Source organism: Staurois parvus, unplaced genomic scaffold (assembly GCF_062004578.1).
Source record: "Staurois parvus isolate SC_StPar_1 unplaced genomic scaffold, SC_StPar_1.0 ptg001053l, whole genome shotgun sequence".
Classification (NCBI taxonomy): Eukaryota; Metazoa; Chordata; class Amphibia; order Anura; family Ranidae; genus Staurois; species Staurois parvus.
In genome coordinates, this window is record NW_028318849.1 from 756,627 (window position 1) to 768,785 (window position 12,159).

The following is a 12,159-nucleotide window of genomic DNA, read 5'->3' on the forward strand; positions in this document are numbered from 1 at the left end:
TTCCTTTTAAAATGGAGCAAGTTGAGCAGGAGGTTCTAACCTCCCTACACCGTATACTATAGCCGTGTATTCCAATGATGAACAAAACACTGTAGTTATCTATCAATAGCTCTCAGCATTTTATTTGACACCCTGAACCAGATTTTGCTTCTTTAAGTTCTGAATCATAAATATGAAAAACGACATAGATCAGTACAATGAGCCGGGCTCCAGTTGGTGGAGATTCAAGAAACTGAATGAATCGGTTATTTTCTATGAAAAACAAAAATGATTTTGAGTTCATCACATCAGGAAGAAGTCGTCAGTGTGTCCCTTTCTGAACAATCTGGGCAAAGCGATTGGTGATGGACAGGGTTGTGTCAATAAATCGGTCCACACAGTTTACTAAGCAGTTCTCGGTTCTTGAGTCCATCTTGTTGCTAGGTTTGTCCATGCATTTATCCCAGCAGACATCCATAAAGTTGTGCACCTAGGAAAACGGAAAACCAGAAATATTAACAGTGAACAGAAAAAGCCTGAATTTTTCATTTCATATGCTTTATCAAGATTTTTTTTTCTAAATGTTGTTCATACTTTTGCTCAAGTTAAAATAAACATTTATCAACAGTAATTCCACGAACTAAAATCTATATATACAGCCAGGTCCATAAATATTGGGACATCGACACAATTCTAACATTTTTGGCTCTATACACCACCACAATGGATTTGGAATGAAACGAACAAGATGTGCTTTAACTGCAGACTGTCAACTTTAATTTGACGGTATTTACATCCAAATCAGGTGAACGGTGTAGGAATTACAACAGTTTGCATATGTGCCTCCCACTTGTTAAGGGACCAAAAGTAATGGGACAGAATAATAATCATAAATAAAACTTTCACTTTTTAATAATTGGTTGCAAATCCTTTGCAGTCAATTACAGCCTGAAGTCTGGAACGCATAGACATCACCAGACGCTGGGTTTCATCCCTGATGATGCTCTGCCAGGCCTCTACTGCAACTGTCTTCAGATCCTGCTTGTTCTTGGGGTATTTTCCCTTCAGTTTTGTCTTCAGCAAGTGAAATGCATGCTCAATCGGATTCAGGTCAGGTGACTGACTTGGCCATTGCATAACATTCCACTTCTTTCCCTTAAACTCTTTGGTTGCTTTTGCAGTATGCTTTGGGTCATTGTCCATCTGCACTGTGAAGCGGCATCCAATGAGTTCTGAAGCATTTGGCTGAATATGAGCAGATAATATTGCCCGAAACACTTCAGAATTCATCCTGCTGCTTTTGTCAGCAGTCACATCATCAATAAATACAAGAGAACCAGTTCCACTGGCAGCCATACATGCCCACGCCATGACACTACCACCACCATGCTTCACTGATGAGGTGGTATGCTTAGGATCATGAGCAGTTCCTTTCCTTCTCCATACTCTTCTCTTCCCATCACTCTGGTACAAGTTGATCTTGGTCTCATCTGTCCATAGGATGTTGTTCCAGAACTGTGAAGGCTTTTTTAGATGTCATTTGCAAACTCTAATCTGGCCTTCCTGTTTTTGAGGCTCACCAATGGTTTACATCTTGTGGTGACCCCTCTGTATTCCCTCTGGTGAAGTCTTCTCTTGATTGTTGACTTTGACACACATACACCTACCTCCTGGAGAGTGTTCTTGATCTGGCCAACTGTTGTGAAGGGTGTTTTCTTCACCAGGGAAAGAATTCTTCGGTCATCCACCACAGTTGTTTTCCGTGGTGTTCCGGGTCTTTTGGTGTTGCTGAGCTCACCGGTGCGTTCCTTCTTTTTAAGAATATTCCAAACAGTTGTTTTGGCCACGCCTAATGTTTTTGCTATCTCTCTGATGGGTTTGTTTTGTTTTTTCAGCCTAATGATGGCTTGCTTCACTGATAGTGACAGCTCTTTGGATCTCATCTTGAGAGTTGACAGCAACAGATTCCAAATGCAAATAGCACACTTAAAATGAACTCTGAACCTTTTATCTGCTCATTGTAATTGGGATAATGAGGGAATAACACACACCTGGCCATGGAAAAGCTGAGAAGCCAATTGTCCCATTACTTTTGGTCCCTTAACAAGTGGGAGGCACATATGCAAACTGTTGTAATTCCTACACTGTTCATCTGATTTGGATGTAAATACCCTCAAATTAAAGTTAACAGTCTGCAGTTAAAGCACATCTTGTTTGTTTCATTTCAAATCCATTGTGGTGGTGTATAGAGCCAAAAATGTTAGAATTGTGTCGATGTCCCAATATTTATGGACCTGACTGTAGCTGTAGACTGATTTCTGTATATCGTGAAAGGGTTTGAATTGGGCATGGGGGGGGGGGTTATTAGCAGGATAATAGGGAGATAATACAGGCGCATGCTAACATTTTGGGGATCTTGCACAAGTTACCTGTTTGTCCCCTTGCCTACCGGGCACTTATACCCCCTTCCTGCCCAGGCCAATTTTCAGCTTTCAGCGCTGTCGCACTTTGAATGACAATTGCGCGGTCATGCAGCACTGTACCCAAACCCAATTTTTATCATTTTTGAGACACATAAGAGCTTTTTTTTTGTTGGTATTTAATCATAACTGGGGTTTTTTTTTGGCTAAACAAAATTTTGAAAAAAGAAAAAAAAAAGAAAAGTTTTTCTTAGTTTGTATTACAATATTTTGTAAATAAGTAATTTTTCTCCTTCACTGATGTGTAGTGATAAGGCTGCACGGATAGGCGGCACTGATGGGTACTGACAGGCGGCACTCATGGGCACTAATAAGACTGCACTGATAGGTGGCACTGATGGGTACTGACGGGCATCATTGATGGGCACTGATAGGTGGCACTTATGGGCACTGATAAGACTGCACTGATGAGGAGGCACTAACAGGCATCACTGATGGGCACTGATAGGTGGCAGTGACGGGCACTGATAGACTGCACAGATGAGGAGGCTTTGATAGGTATTGACAGGCATCACAAATGGGCACTGAAAGGCAGCTGTGATGGGCACTGATATGTGGCATTGATGGGCACCAACAGGCAGCACTGATGGGGCTGCATTGATAATCGGCACTGGTGATCAGTGCCCTGATTATCAGTGAAGATGTCCCCTCTGAAGAATGCCCCTTAATGGCTCTCCTCTTCTCATGTGTTGTCAGCGTGAGGAGAGGACTGCCGATAACCAGTATTTCCTATTTACACCGTGTTCCAAATTATTATGCAAATTCTATTTAAGTGTCACAAAGATGAAATATTTTGTTTTTCAGTTTAACACATGGATGGCATTGTGTGTCAGGGCTCTTTTGAACACTGAAAACAATCTCGGACACCTGTGATAATTAGATTGGCCGGTGAGCCCAATTTAAGGAAAAAACACATTATTAAGCAGAGCACCATTTTCAAGCAATATGGGGAAGAAAAGGGATCTCTCTGCTGCCGAAAAGAGTGAAATAGTTCAATGCCTTGGACGAGGTATGAAAACATTCGATATTTCACGAAAACGTAAGCGTGATCATCGCACTATTAAGAGATTTGTGGCTGATTCAGAGCACAGATGGGTTGGTGCGGATAAAGGCACATTGAGGAAGATTTCTGCCAGATCCCTGCATCGGATCAAGAGAGCAGCTGCTAAAATACCATTACATAGCAGCAAACAGATATTTGAAGCTGCTGGTGCCTCTGGAGTCCCACGGACATTACATTACATTACATTGAGTTTATATAGCGCCAAAGGGTTTGCTCAGCGCTGTACAATAGAGGGGGGGACAATACATGAAACATTACAGCAACTACAAACAGCACACGAGGGGTTATAGGGCCCTACTCTTTCGAGCTTACAATCTAGGAGGGAGGGGGTAGTGGTACAGGAGGAAGTGGCTGTGGGGGATGGAGTGGTAGGAAGAGTGGAGGAGGTCGGCAGGTTAGGAGGGGGTGGGGTAGGCTTCCCTGAAGAGATGGGTTTTCAGGGAGCGCCTGAAGGTGAGGAGGGAAGGTGACAGTCTGATGGATTGGGGTAGTGAGTTCCAGAGGATGGGGGAGGACCTGGAGAAGTCTTGCAGACGTGCGTGTGAGGAGGAGACCAGGGAGCAAGATAGAAGGAGGTCCTGTGAAGAGCGAAGGGTACGGGTAGGGTGGTACTTGGGAATCAGGTTGGTGAGGTAGTTAGGGGCAGTGTTGTGAATGGCTTTGTAGGTCAGAGTGAGTAGTTTGAATTTGATGCGTTGGGCAATAGGGAGCCAGTGGAGGGAGAGGCAGAGGGGGGTGGCAGAGGTGGAGCGGGTGGTGAGGTGGATGAGTCTAGCCGCTGAGTTGAGGATGGTCTGAAGCGGGGAGAGCCTGCACTGGGGTAGGCCGGTGAGGAGGGAGTTGCAGTAGTCAAGGCGTGAGATAATCAGGGAGTGCACAAGTAGTTTAGTGGTGTCTGGGGTAAGGAAGGAGCGTATTTTGGCGATGTTGCGGAGGTGGAGCCTGCATGTGTTTGTAAGTGATTTGACATGAGGTTGGAAGGAGAGGTTAGAGTCCAGAATGACTCCAAGGACTTTGGCTTGCGGGGCGGGATTGATGGTGGTGATGTTAGTAGTGATGGATAGGATGGGGGGGGGGGGGCGCGGGCAGGAGGGAAGACGAGAAGCTCGGTTTTGGAGAGGTTGAGTTTGAGGAAATGGAGCGACATCCAGTCAGAGATGTCGTTTAGGAGGTGAGTGATGCGGGCGGAGAAAGTGGAGGTGAGGTGAGGGGTGGAGAGGTAAATTTGAGTGTCATCAGCATAGAGATGGTAGTTGAAGCCGTGGGAGTGTATAAGTTTGCCAAGGGAGGAGGTGTAGATGGAGAAGAGAAGGGGTCCAAGGACAGAGCCCTGGGGGACCCCAACAGAGAGGGGGAGTGAGGGGGAGGTGGCACCATTGTAGGTGACACTGAAGGAGCGTCGGGATAGGTACGAGGAGAACCAGGAGAGAGCGGTGTCTCTGATGCCAAGGGAGAGTAGTTTATTAAGGAGGAGGGGGTGGTCAACTGTGTCGAAGGCCGCGGAGAGGTCCAGGAGGAGGAGGACAGAGTAGTCGCCTTTGGCTTTGGCGGTTAGTAGGTCGTTGGTGATTTTGAGGAGGGCGGTTTCGGTGGAGTGTAGGGGACGGAAGCCGGACTGTAGTGGATCAAGGAGGTTGTTGTCAGTTAGGTGGGCGCTTAGGCGGTTGTAGACTAAGCGCTCCAGGAGTTTGGAAGTGAGTGGCAGCAGGGAGATGGGTCTGAGGTTGTTTGGGTCAGAGGGGTCCAGGGAGGGCTTTTTGAGTATGGGGGTGATGTGCGCATGCTTTAGGGGGGAGGGGAATACGCCAGTAGAGAGGGAGAGATTGAAGATGTGGGTGAGGGAGCAGATGAGGGAAGAGGGGGGTGAAGAGGAGTCGAGAGGGGATAGGGTCCAGGGGGCAGGTAGTGAGGCGGGCTTCTGAGAAGACCCTGGTGACTTCCTCAGTGGTAGTAGGGCTGAAGGAGTGCAGAGCTGGTGGGGTTACGGTAAGCGGGGTCTTGGGTGTGGAGGGGGGCAGTGCGGTTGCGAGGTCAGAGGAGGGAAGAGATGAGGGGGAGATAGGGGGGGGGGGGCTAGGTGGGGAGGTAGATTGCGAGTTGACTATGTCCTGACGGATTGCATCAATTTTGTTGTGGAAATGAGTGGCAATTTCGTGGGCGGTGAGTGAGGTACTGAGTGGAGGAGGGGGGGGGAGAGAGCAGGGAGTTGAAGGTGAAGAGTCAGCGAGGGCAGGAGGAGAGGGTGTTAATCAGGTTTACGAAGTAGGCCTGCTTGGCGGCGTGGAGGGAGGAGGTGTAAGTGAGGAAGGCAGATTTGTAGAGGGAGAATGAACGGGGGGACCTGGTTTTGCGCCATAGTCTCTCTAGCGCGCGACTGCGACGTTTGAGGCATTTAGTGTGGTCGTTCTGCCAGGGTTGGAGCGGTCTGGGTTTGATGTAGCGTGTGGTAAGGGGTGCCAGAGAGTCTAGGGTAGCTGATAGTGAGTCGTTGTACGTGGAGGTGGCTAGGTCAGGACATGACAGTGGAAGGATGCTGTCGTGTAAGCGGTCGGCAGCTGAGTGGAGGGGGGCCGGGTTCAGGTTGCGGCTGGTGATGGTTTGGCGCTCTGGGGGGGAGTTAGGGGAAGGGGAGATGGAGAACGTGAGGAGGTGGTGGTCGGAGAGAGGGAAGGGGGTGTTAGAGAACTGGTTGAGGGTACAGAGGTGGGAGAAGACGAGGTCCAGGGTGTTCCCAATGATGTGGGTGGAGGATTGAGTGTGCTGTGTGAGCGCGAAGGAGGAGGTTAGGTGGAGGAGTTGGGAAGTAGCCAGGCTGTTGTCATTGATGGGGATATTGAAGTCCCCGAGGATGATGGTTGGTAGCTCAGAGGAGAGGAAGAAGGGAAGCCAGGCAGCGAAGTCATCCAGGAAGCGGGGTATGGATCCGGGCGGCCTGTAGATCACTGCGATCCTTAGGGGGGTGGGGGTGAAGAGCCGGACATCAAGGTGTAGAGTCCTCCAGAGTCTTGCAACTGTGCATATACCTTCTATTCGGCCACCAATAACCAATGCTCACAAGCAGAAATGGCTGCATTGGGAAAAATACATGAAGACAAATTTTCAAACAGTCCTGTTCACTGATGAGTGCCGTGCAACCCTGCATGGTCCAGATGGATGGAGTAGTGGATTGTTGGTGGACGGCCACCCTGTTCCAACAAGGCTGCGAAGTCAGCAAGGCGGTGGTGGGGTCATGTTTTGGGCCGGAATCATGGGAACGGAGTGGGTCGGCCCCTTTAGGGTCCCCGAGAGTGTAAAGATAACCTCTGCAAAGTATGTGGAGTTTATGACTGACCACTTTCTTCCCTGGTACAGAAGGAAGAACTATGCTTTCCGTAATAAAATCATCTTCATGCATGACAATGCACCATCTCATGCTGCAAAGAATACCTCTGCATCAATGGCTGCTATGGGGATAAAAAGGAGAGAAAGTCATGGTGTGGCCTCCATCCTCCCCTGACCTCAATCCTATTGAGAACCTTTGGAGCATCCTCAAGCAAAAGATCTATGAGGGTGGGAGGCAGTTTATATCCAAACAGCAGCTCTGGGAGGCTATTCTGACATCTTGCAAACAAATTCAAGCAGAAACTGTTCAAAAACTCACAAGTTCAATGGATGCCAAACTTGTGAAGCTGCTATCAAATAAGGGGCCCTATGTTACAATGTAACGTGACCTGTTCAAATGTTTAAAAAGTTAAAATGTTGTTAAAAGTTTAATTGAAATAGCTTTTGATTTCAGTAAATATGCTGCAAACACAACAAATGACAATTTTCAGTTCTTTACAACCTATAAAGTGTTTTGAAACTTACTGTGCGGAATAATTTGGAACAAAAATCCTGTTATCATTAGGAGGTTTGTTCAATAAAATGTGAATTGTACTCTTAATAGTTGAAAACATGAGAATTATGCTGACTGTTATTTACATCAATTATTTAGGTAAATGAGAAAAATATCATTTGCATAATAATTTGGAACAGGGAGACGTGATCAGCTGTGATTGGACACAGCTGATCAGATGGTACAGCCTCGTCGGCTCTTTACAGTGATTGGTGATTTGCTGTGTCCCAGGGACACAGCGGACCACCGATTGCCGCAAACATGCCCAGCTAGAGTGGGAGGACACCCTCCCAGAACAAGGGAGCTCCCGCCTGTCATTTTCCTATACGACGGGCAGGAGGCGGTTAAAGTATATCTACTGTAAACTCAAGAGAACAAAATGGGACAGATTTCAGCTTACCAGGCCTTTGATGTGTTGGCCATATTCTTTCCACCCCCCCCAAACTTTTTCTCCTTTATTTTCACATGGTGATCCTGCCAGTAACACACTTCCTGTCTTAGGGTGCCAAGGCTCACTATGCTGTATCTATGAAAGAGCAGCATTGTTGCCGTAGGAAAGGATATATGCTAGGACAACAGAACAGATTTTCTGCTCATCTCCATAATGTGGAAGGTGTTCTGTAGTTCAAGAGAGAGAACAGTTAACAGTGCTAACTAAGTCAGCAGAGGCAGAAAGCACAGGAAGTTATCAGCTCACTGCATTTCTGGCAGGATTGACAGGAATTTTTTTTTTTGCTCTTATTCAACACAATGCTTTTCCTGGAATTCATAAAGACTGGCACAGACAAATTTTGTTAAAGTGTGTCTCAAGTGTTCTAAAATTGGTTCAGCATGCGCCAAGTTCATGTACCTGTCTAGAACTTGTACTGGTGGTACAGCAAAATGAAAATTCTTGGACCGAAACAGAAAATTCAGGATGCATTTGGCCAAAAACTGAAATGGACAGTTTGTTAAAAAAAATATTTGTTTTATATAGAATTGTAATATATTCGACTTTTTAATTAATATCATGACTTTAAATGAATATGAATTTATTTTCATCTCCTTTTGGCCAATAGGCTGCTTTCATACTGAGCAGTTTTTGCAGCTCAGTGTTAAAGATCTGAGAACTGGAGGGGTGCAGGGGAGATCTGAGAACTGGAGGGGTGCAGGGGAGATCTGAGAACTGGAGGGGTGCAGGGGAGATCTGAGAACTGGAGGGGTGCAGGGGAGATCTGAGAACTGGAGGGGGGAGATGACCTGAGTACTGGGGGGGAGGTGGGAAGGAGAGGAGATCAGAGCACGGACATCTGAGTACTGGGGTGGGAGGAGATCTGAGTACTGGGGAGGGGGGGGGGCTAGGTACTGGGGGGGAGGAGATCTGAGTGGGGGGTAAGAGATCTGAGTACGGGGGGGGGGAAGAGATCTGAGTACGGGGGGGGGGGGGAGAGATCTGAGTACGGGGGGGGGGGGGGGGGGAAGAGATCTGAGTACTGGGGGGGGGGGGGGAAGAGATCTGAGTACTGGGGGGGGGAAGAGATCTGAGTACTGGGGGGGGGGGAAGAGATCTGAGTACTGGGGGGGGGGAAGAGATCTGAGTACTGGGGGGGGGGAAGAGATCTGAGTACTGGGGGGGGGGGGGGAAAGATCTGAGTACTGGGGGGGGAAGAGATCTGAGTACTGGGGGGAGGGAGGAATTCTGAGTACTGGGGAAGGGGGGGGGGGAGATCTGAGTACGGGGGGGAGAGGGAGGAGTTCTGAGTACGGGGGGGAGAGGGAGGAGTTCTGAGTACGGGGGGGAGAGGGAGGAGTTCTGAGTACGGGGGGGAGAGGGAGGAGTTCTGAGTACGGGGGGGGGGAGAGAGGGAGGAGTTCTGAGTACGGGGGGGGGGAGAGAGGGAGGAGTTCTGGGGGGGGGAGAGAGGGAGGAGTTCTGAGTACGGGGGGAGAGGGAGGAGTTCTGAGTACGGGGGGGGAGAGGGAGGAGTTCTGAGTACGGGGGGGGAGAGGGAGGAGTTCTGAGTACGGGGGGGGAGAGGGAGGAGTTCTGAGTACGGGGGGGGAGAGGGAGGAGTTCTGAGTACGGGGGGGGAGAGGGAGGAGTTCTGAGTACGGGGGGGGGGGAGAGGGAGGAGTTCTGAGTACGGGGGGGGGGGGGAGAGGGAGGAGTTCTGAGTACGGGGGGGGGGGGAGAGGGAGGAGTTCTGAGTACGGGGGGGGGGAGAGGGAGGAGTTCTGAGTACGGGGGGGGAGAGGGAGGAGTTCTGAGTACGGGGGGGGAGAGGGAGGAGTTCTGAGTACGGGGGGGAGGGAGGAGTTCTGAGTACGGGGGGGAGAGGGAGGAGTTCTGAGTACGGGGGGGGGAGAGGGGGGAGTTCTGAGTACGGGGGGAGAGGGAGGAGTTCTGAGTAATGGGGGTGGAGGAGTTCTGAGTAATGGGGGGGAAGGAGTTCTGAGTAATGGGGGGGAAGGAGTTCGGAGTACTGGGGGGGAAGGAGTTCGGAGTACTGGGGGGGAAGGAGTTCGGAGTACTGGGGGGGAAGGAGTTCGGAGTACTGGGGGGGAAGGAGTTCGGAGTACTGGGGGGGAGGAGGAGTTCGGAGTACTGGGGGGGAGGAGGAGTTCGGAGTACTGGGGGGGAGGAGGAGTTCGGAGTACTGGGGGGGAGGAGGAGTTCAGAGTACTGGGGGGGAGGAGGAGTTCAGAGTACTGGGGGGGAGGAGGAGTTCAGAGTACTGGGGGGGGGGAGGAGTTCAGAGTACTGGGGGGGGGGAGGAGTTCAGAGTACTGGGGGGAGGAGTTCAGAGTACTGGGGGGAGGAGTTCAGAGTACTGGGGGGAGGCAGGAGTTCAGAGTACTGGGGGGGAGGAGGAGTTCAGAGTACTGGGGGGGAGGAGGAGTTCAGAGTACTGGGGGGGAGGAGGAGTTCAGAGTACTGGGGGGGAGGAGGAGTTCAGAGTACTGGGGGGGAGGAGGAGTTCAGAGTACTGGGGGGGAGGAGGAGTTCAGAGTACTGGGGGGGAGGAGGAGTTCAGAGTACTGGGGGGGAGGAGGAGTTCAGAGTATTGGGGGGAGGAGTTCAGAGTATTGGGGGGAGGAGTTCAGAGTATTGGGGGGAGGAGTTCAGAGTATTGGGGGGAGGAGTTCAGAGTACTGGGGGGAGGCAGGAGTTCAGAGTACTGGGGGGAGGCAGGAGTTCAGAGTACTGGGGGGAGGCAGGAGTTCAGAGTACTGGGGGGAGGCAGGAGTTCAGAGTACTGGGGGGAGGCAGGAGTTCAGAGTACTGGGGGGAGGCAGGAGTTCAGAGTACTGGGGGGAGGCAGGAGTTCAGAGTACTGGGGGGAGGCAGGAGTTCAGAGTACTGGGGGGAGGCAGGAGTTCAGAGTACTGGGGGGAGGCAGGAGTTCAGAGTACTGGGGGGAGGGAGGAGATCTGAGTACTGGGGGGAGGGAGGAGATCTGAGTACTGGGGGGGGGAGGAGATCTGAGTACTGGGGGGGGGGGAGGAGGAGATCTGAGTACTGGGGGGGGGGGGGAGGAGGAGATCTGAGTACTGGGGGGGGGGGGGGAGGAGGAGATCTGAGTACTGGGGGGGGGGGGGGGAGGAGGAGATCTGAGTACTGGGGGGGGGGGAGAGGAGGAGATCTGAGTACTGGGGGGGGGGGGGAGGAGGAGATCTGAGTACTGGGGGGGGGGGGGGAGGAGGAGATCTGAGTACTGGGGGGGGGGGGGGAGGAGGAGATCTGAGTACTGGGGGGGGGGGAGGAGATCTGAGTACTGGGGGGGGGGAGGAGGAGATCTGAGTACTGGGGGGGGGGGGGGAGGAGGAGATCTGAGTACTGGTGGGGGAGGAGGAGATCTGAGTACTGGTGGGGGAGGAGGAGATCTGAGTACTGGTGGGGGAGGAGGAGATCTGAGTACGGGGGGGGAGGAGGAGATCTGAGTACTGGGGGGGGAGGAGGAGATCTGAGTACTGGGGGGGGGAGGAGGAGATCTGAGTACTGGGGGGGGGGGAGATCTGAGTACTGGGGGGGGGGGGAGGAGGAGATCTGAGTACTGGTGGGGGAGGAGGAGATCTGAGTACTGGTGGGGGAGGAGGAGATCTGAGTACTGGTGGGGGAGGAGGAGATCTGAGTACTGGTGGGGGAGGAGGAGATCTGAGTACGGGGGGGGGGGGAGGAGGAGATCTGAGTACTGGGGGGGGGGGAGATCTGAGTACTGGTGGGGGAGGAGGAGATCTGAGTACTGGTGGGGGAGGAGGAGATCTGAGTACTGGTGGGGGAGGAGGAGATCTGAGTACGGGGGGGGGGGAGGCCCCCAGTGCTGACCATGGCTGGGTAGGGGGATGGGATCCCATGGAAGTGACACCTGGGGATGCGCTCGGCCAGGCCTCACCTCTGATGATCCCGATCACAGAGCACGCTGAGCCCAGCCATGTGCCGCCCATCCCCCTCCCTGCCATCACACCTCCTCACCTGAGCCGTAAACTGAGCCTTCTGCTGCTCCACCGCCAGCATCCTCTGCAGGTCCGCCTTATCCGAGGCGCTGGCGCCCAGACCAGACAGGTCAAAATCAGAACCAAAGTCCGCCATGTCTGCCGGCCACGACCTTCAGCAGCTTGCAGACCCGGCACAGAGACAGCTCCGCCCCCCGCAGCGGGTCACAGAGTACCGCGCCCTGATTGGCTAAGCAGCGCGTTTTCGTGCGAGGCGCGGTACGCGGAAGCGTGCGTTTCACCTTAGCTGATTGTGATTGGCTGAGCAGTTCGCTCTGCACACCCTCTTA

General features: G+C 51.6%; 1 protein-coding gene across 1 annotated transcript; it reads right to left on the bottom strand.

Moving 5' to 3' along the window:
* Positions 1-95: 95 nt before the first annotated feature.
* TIMM8B (translocase of inner mitochondrial membrane 8 homolog B) lies at positions 96-12,038 on the bottom strand. Its single transcript, XM_089658157.1, has 2 exons — positions 11,850-12,038; positions 96-469 (listed from the first exon to the last, which is right to left on the bottom strand). Exons 1-2 carry the CDS (start codon positions 11,964-11,966, stop codon positions 302-304), a joined length of 285 nt encoding a protein of 94 aa, XP_089514283.1. The 5' UTR covers positions 11,967-12,038; the 3' UTR covers positions 96-301.
* Between the last annotated feature and the right edge of the window lie 121 nt (positions 12,039-12,159).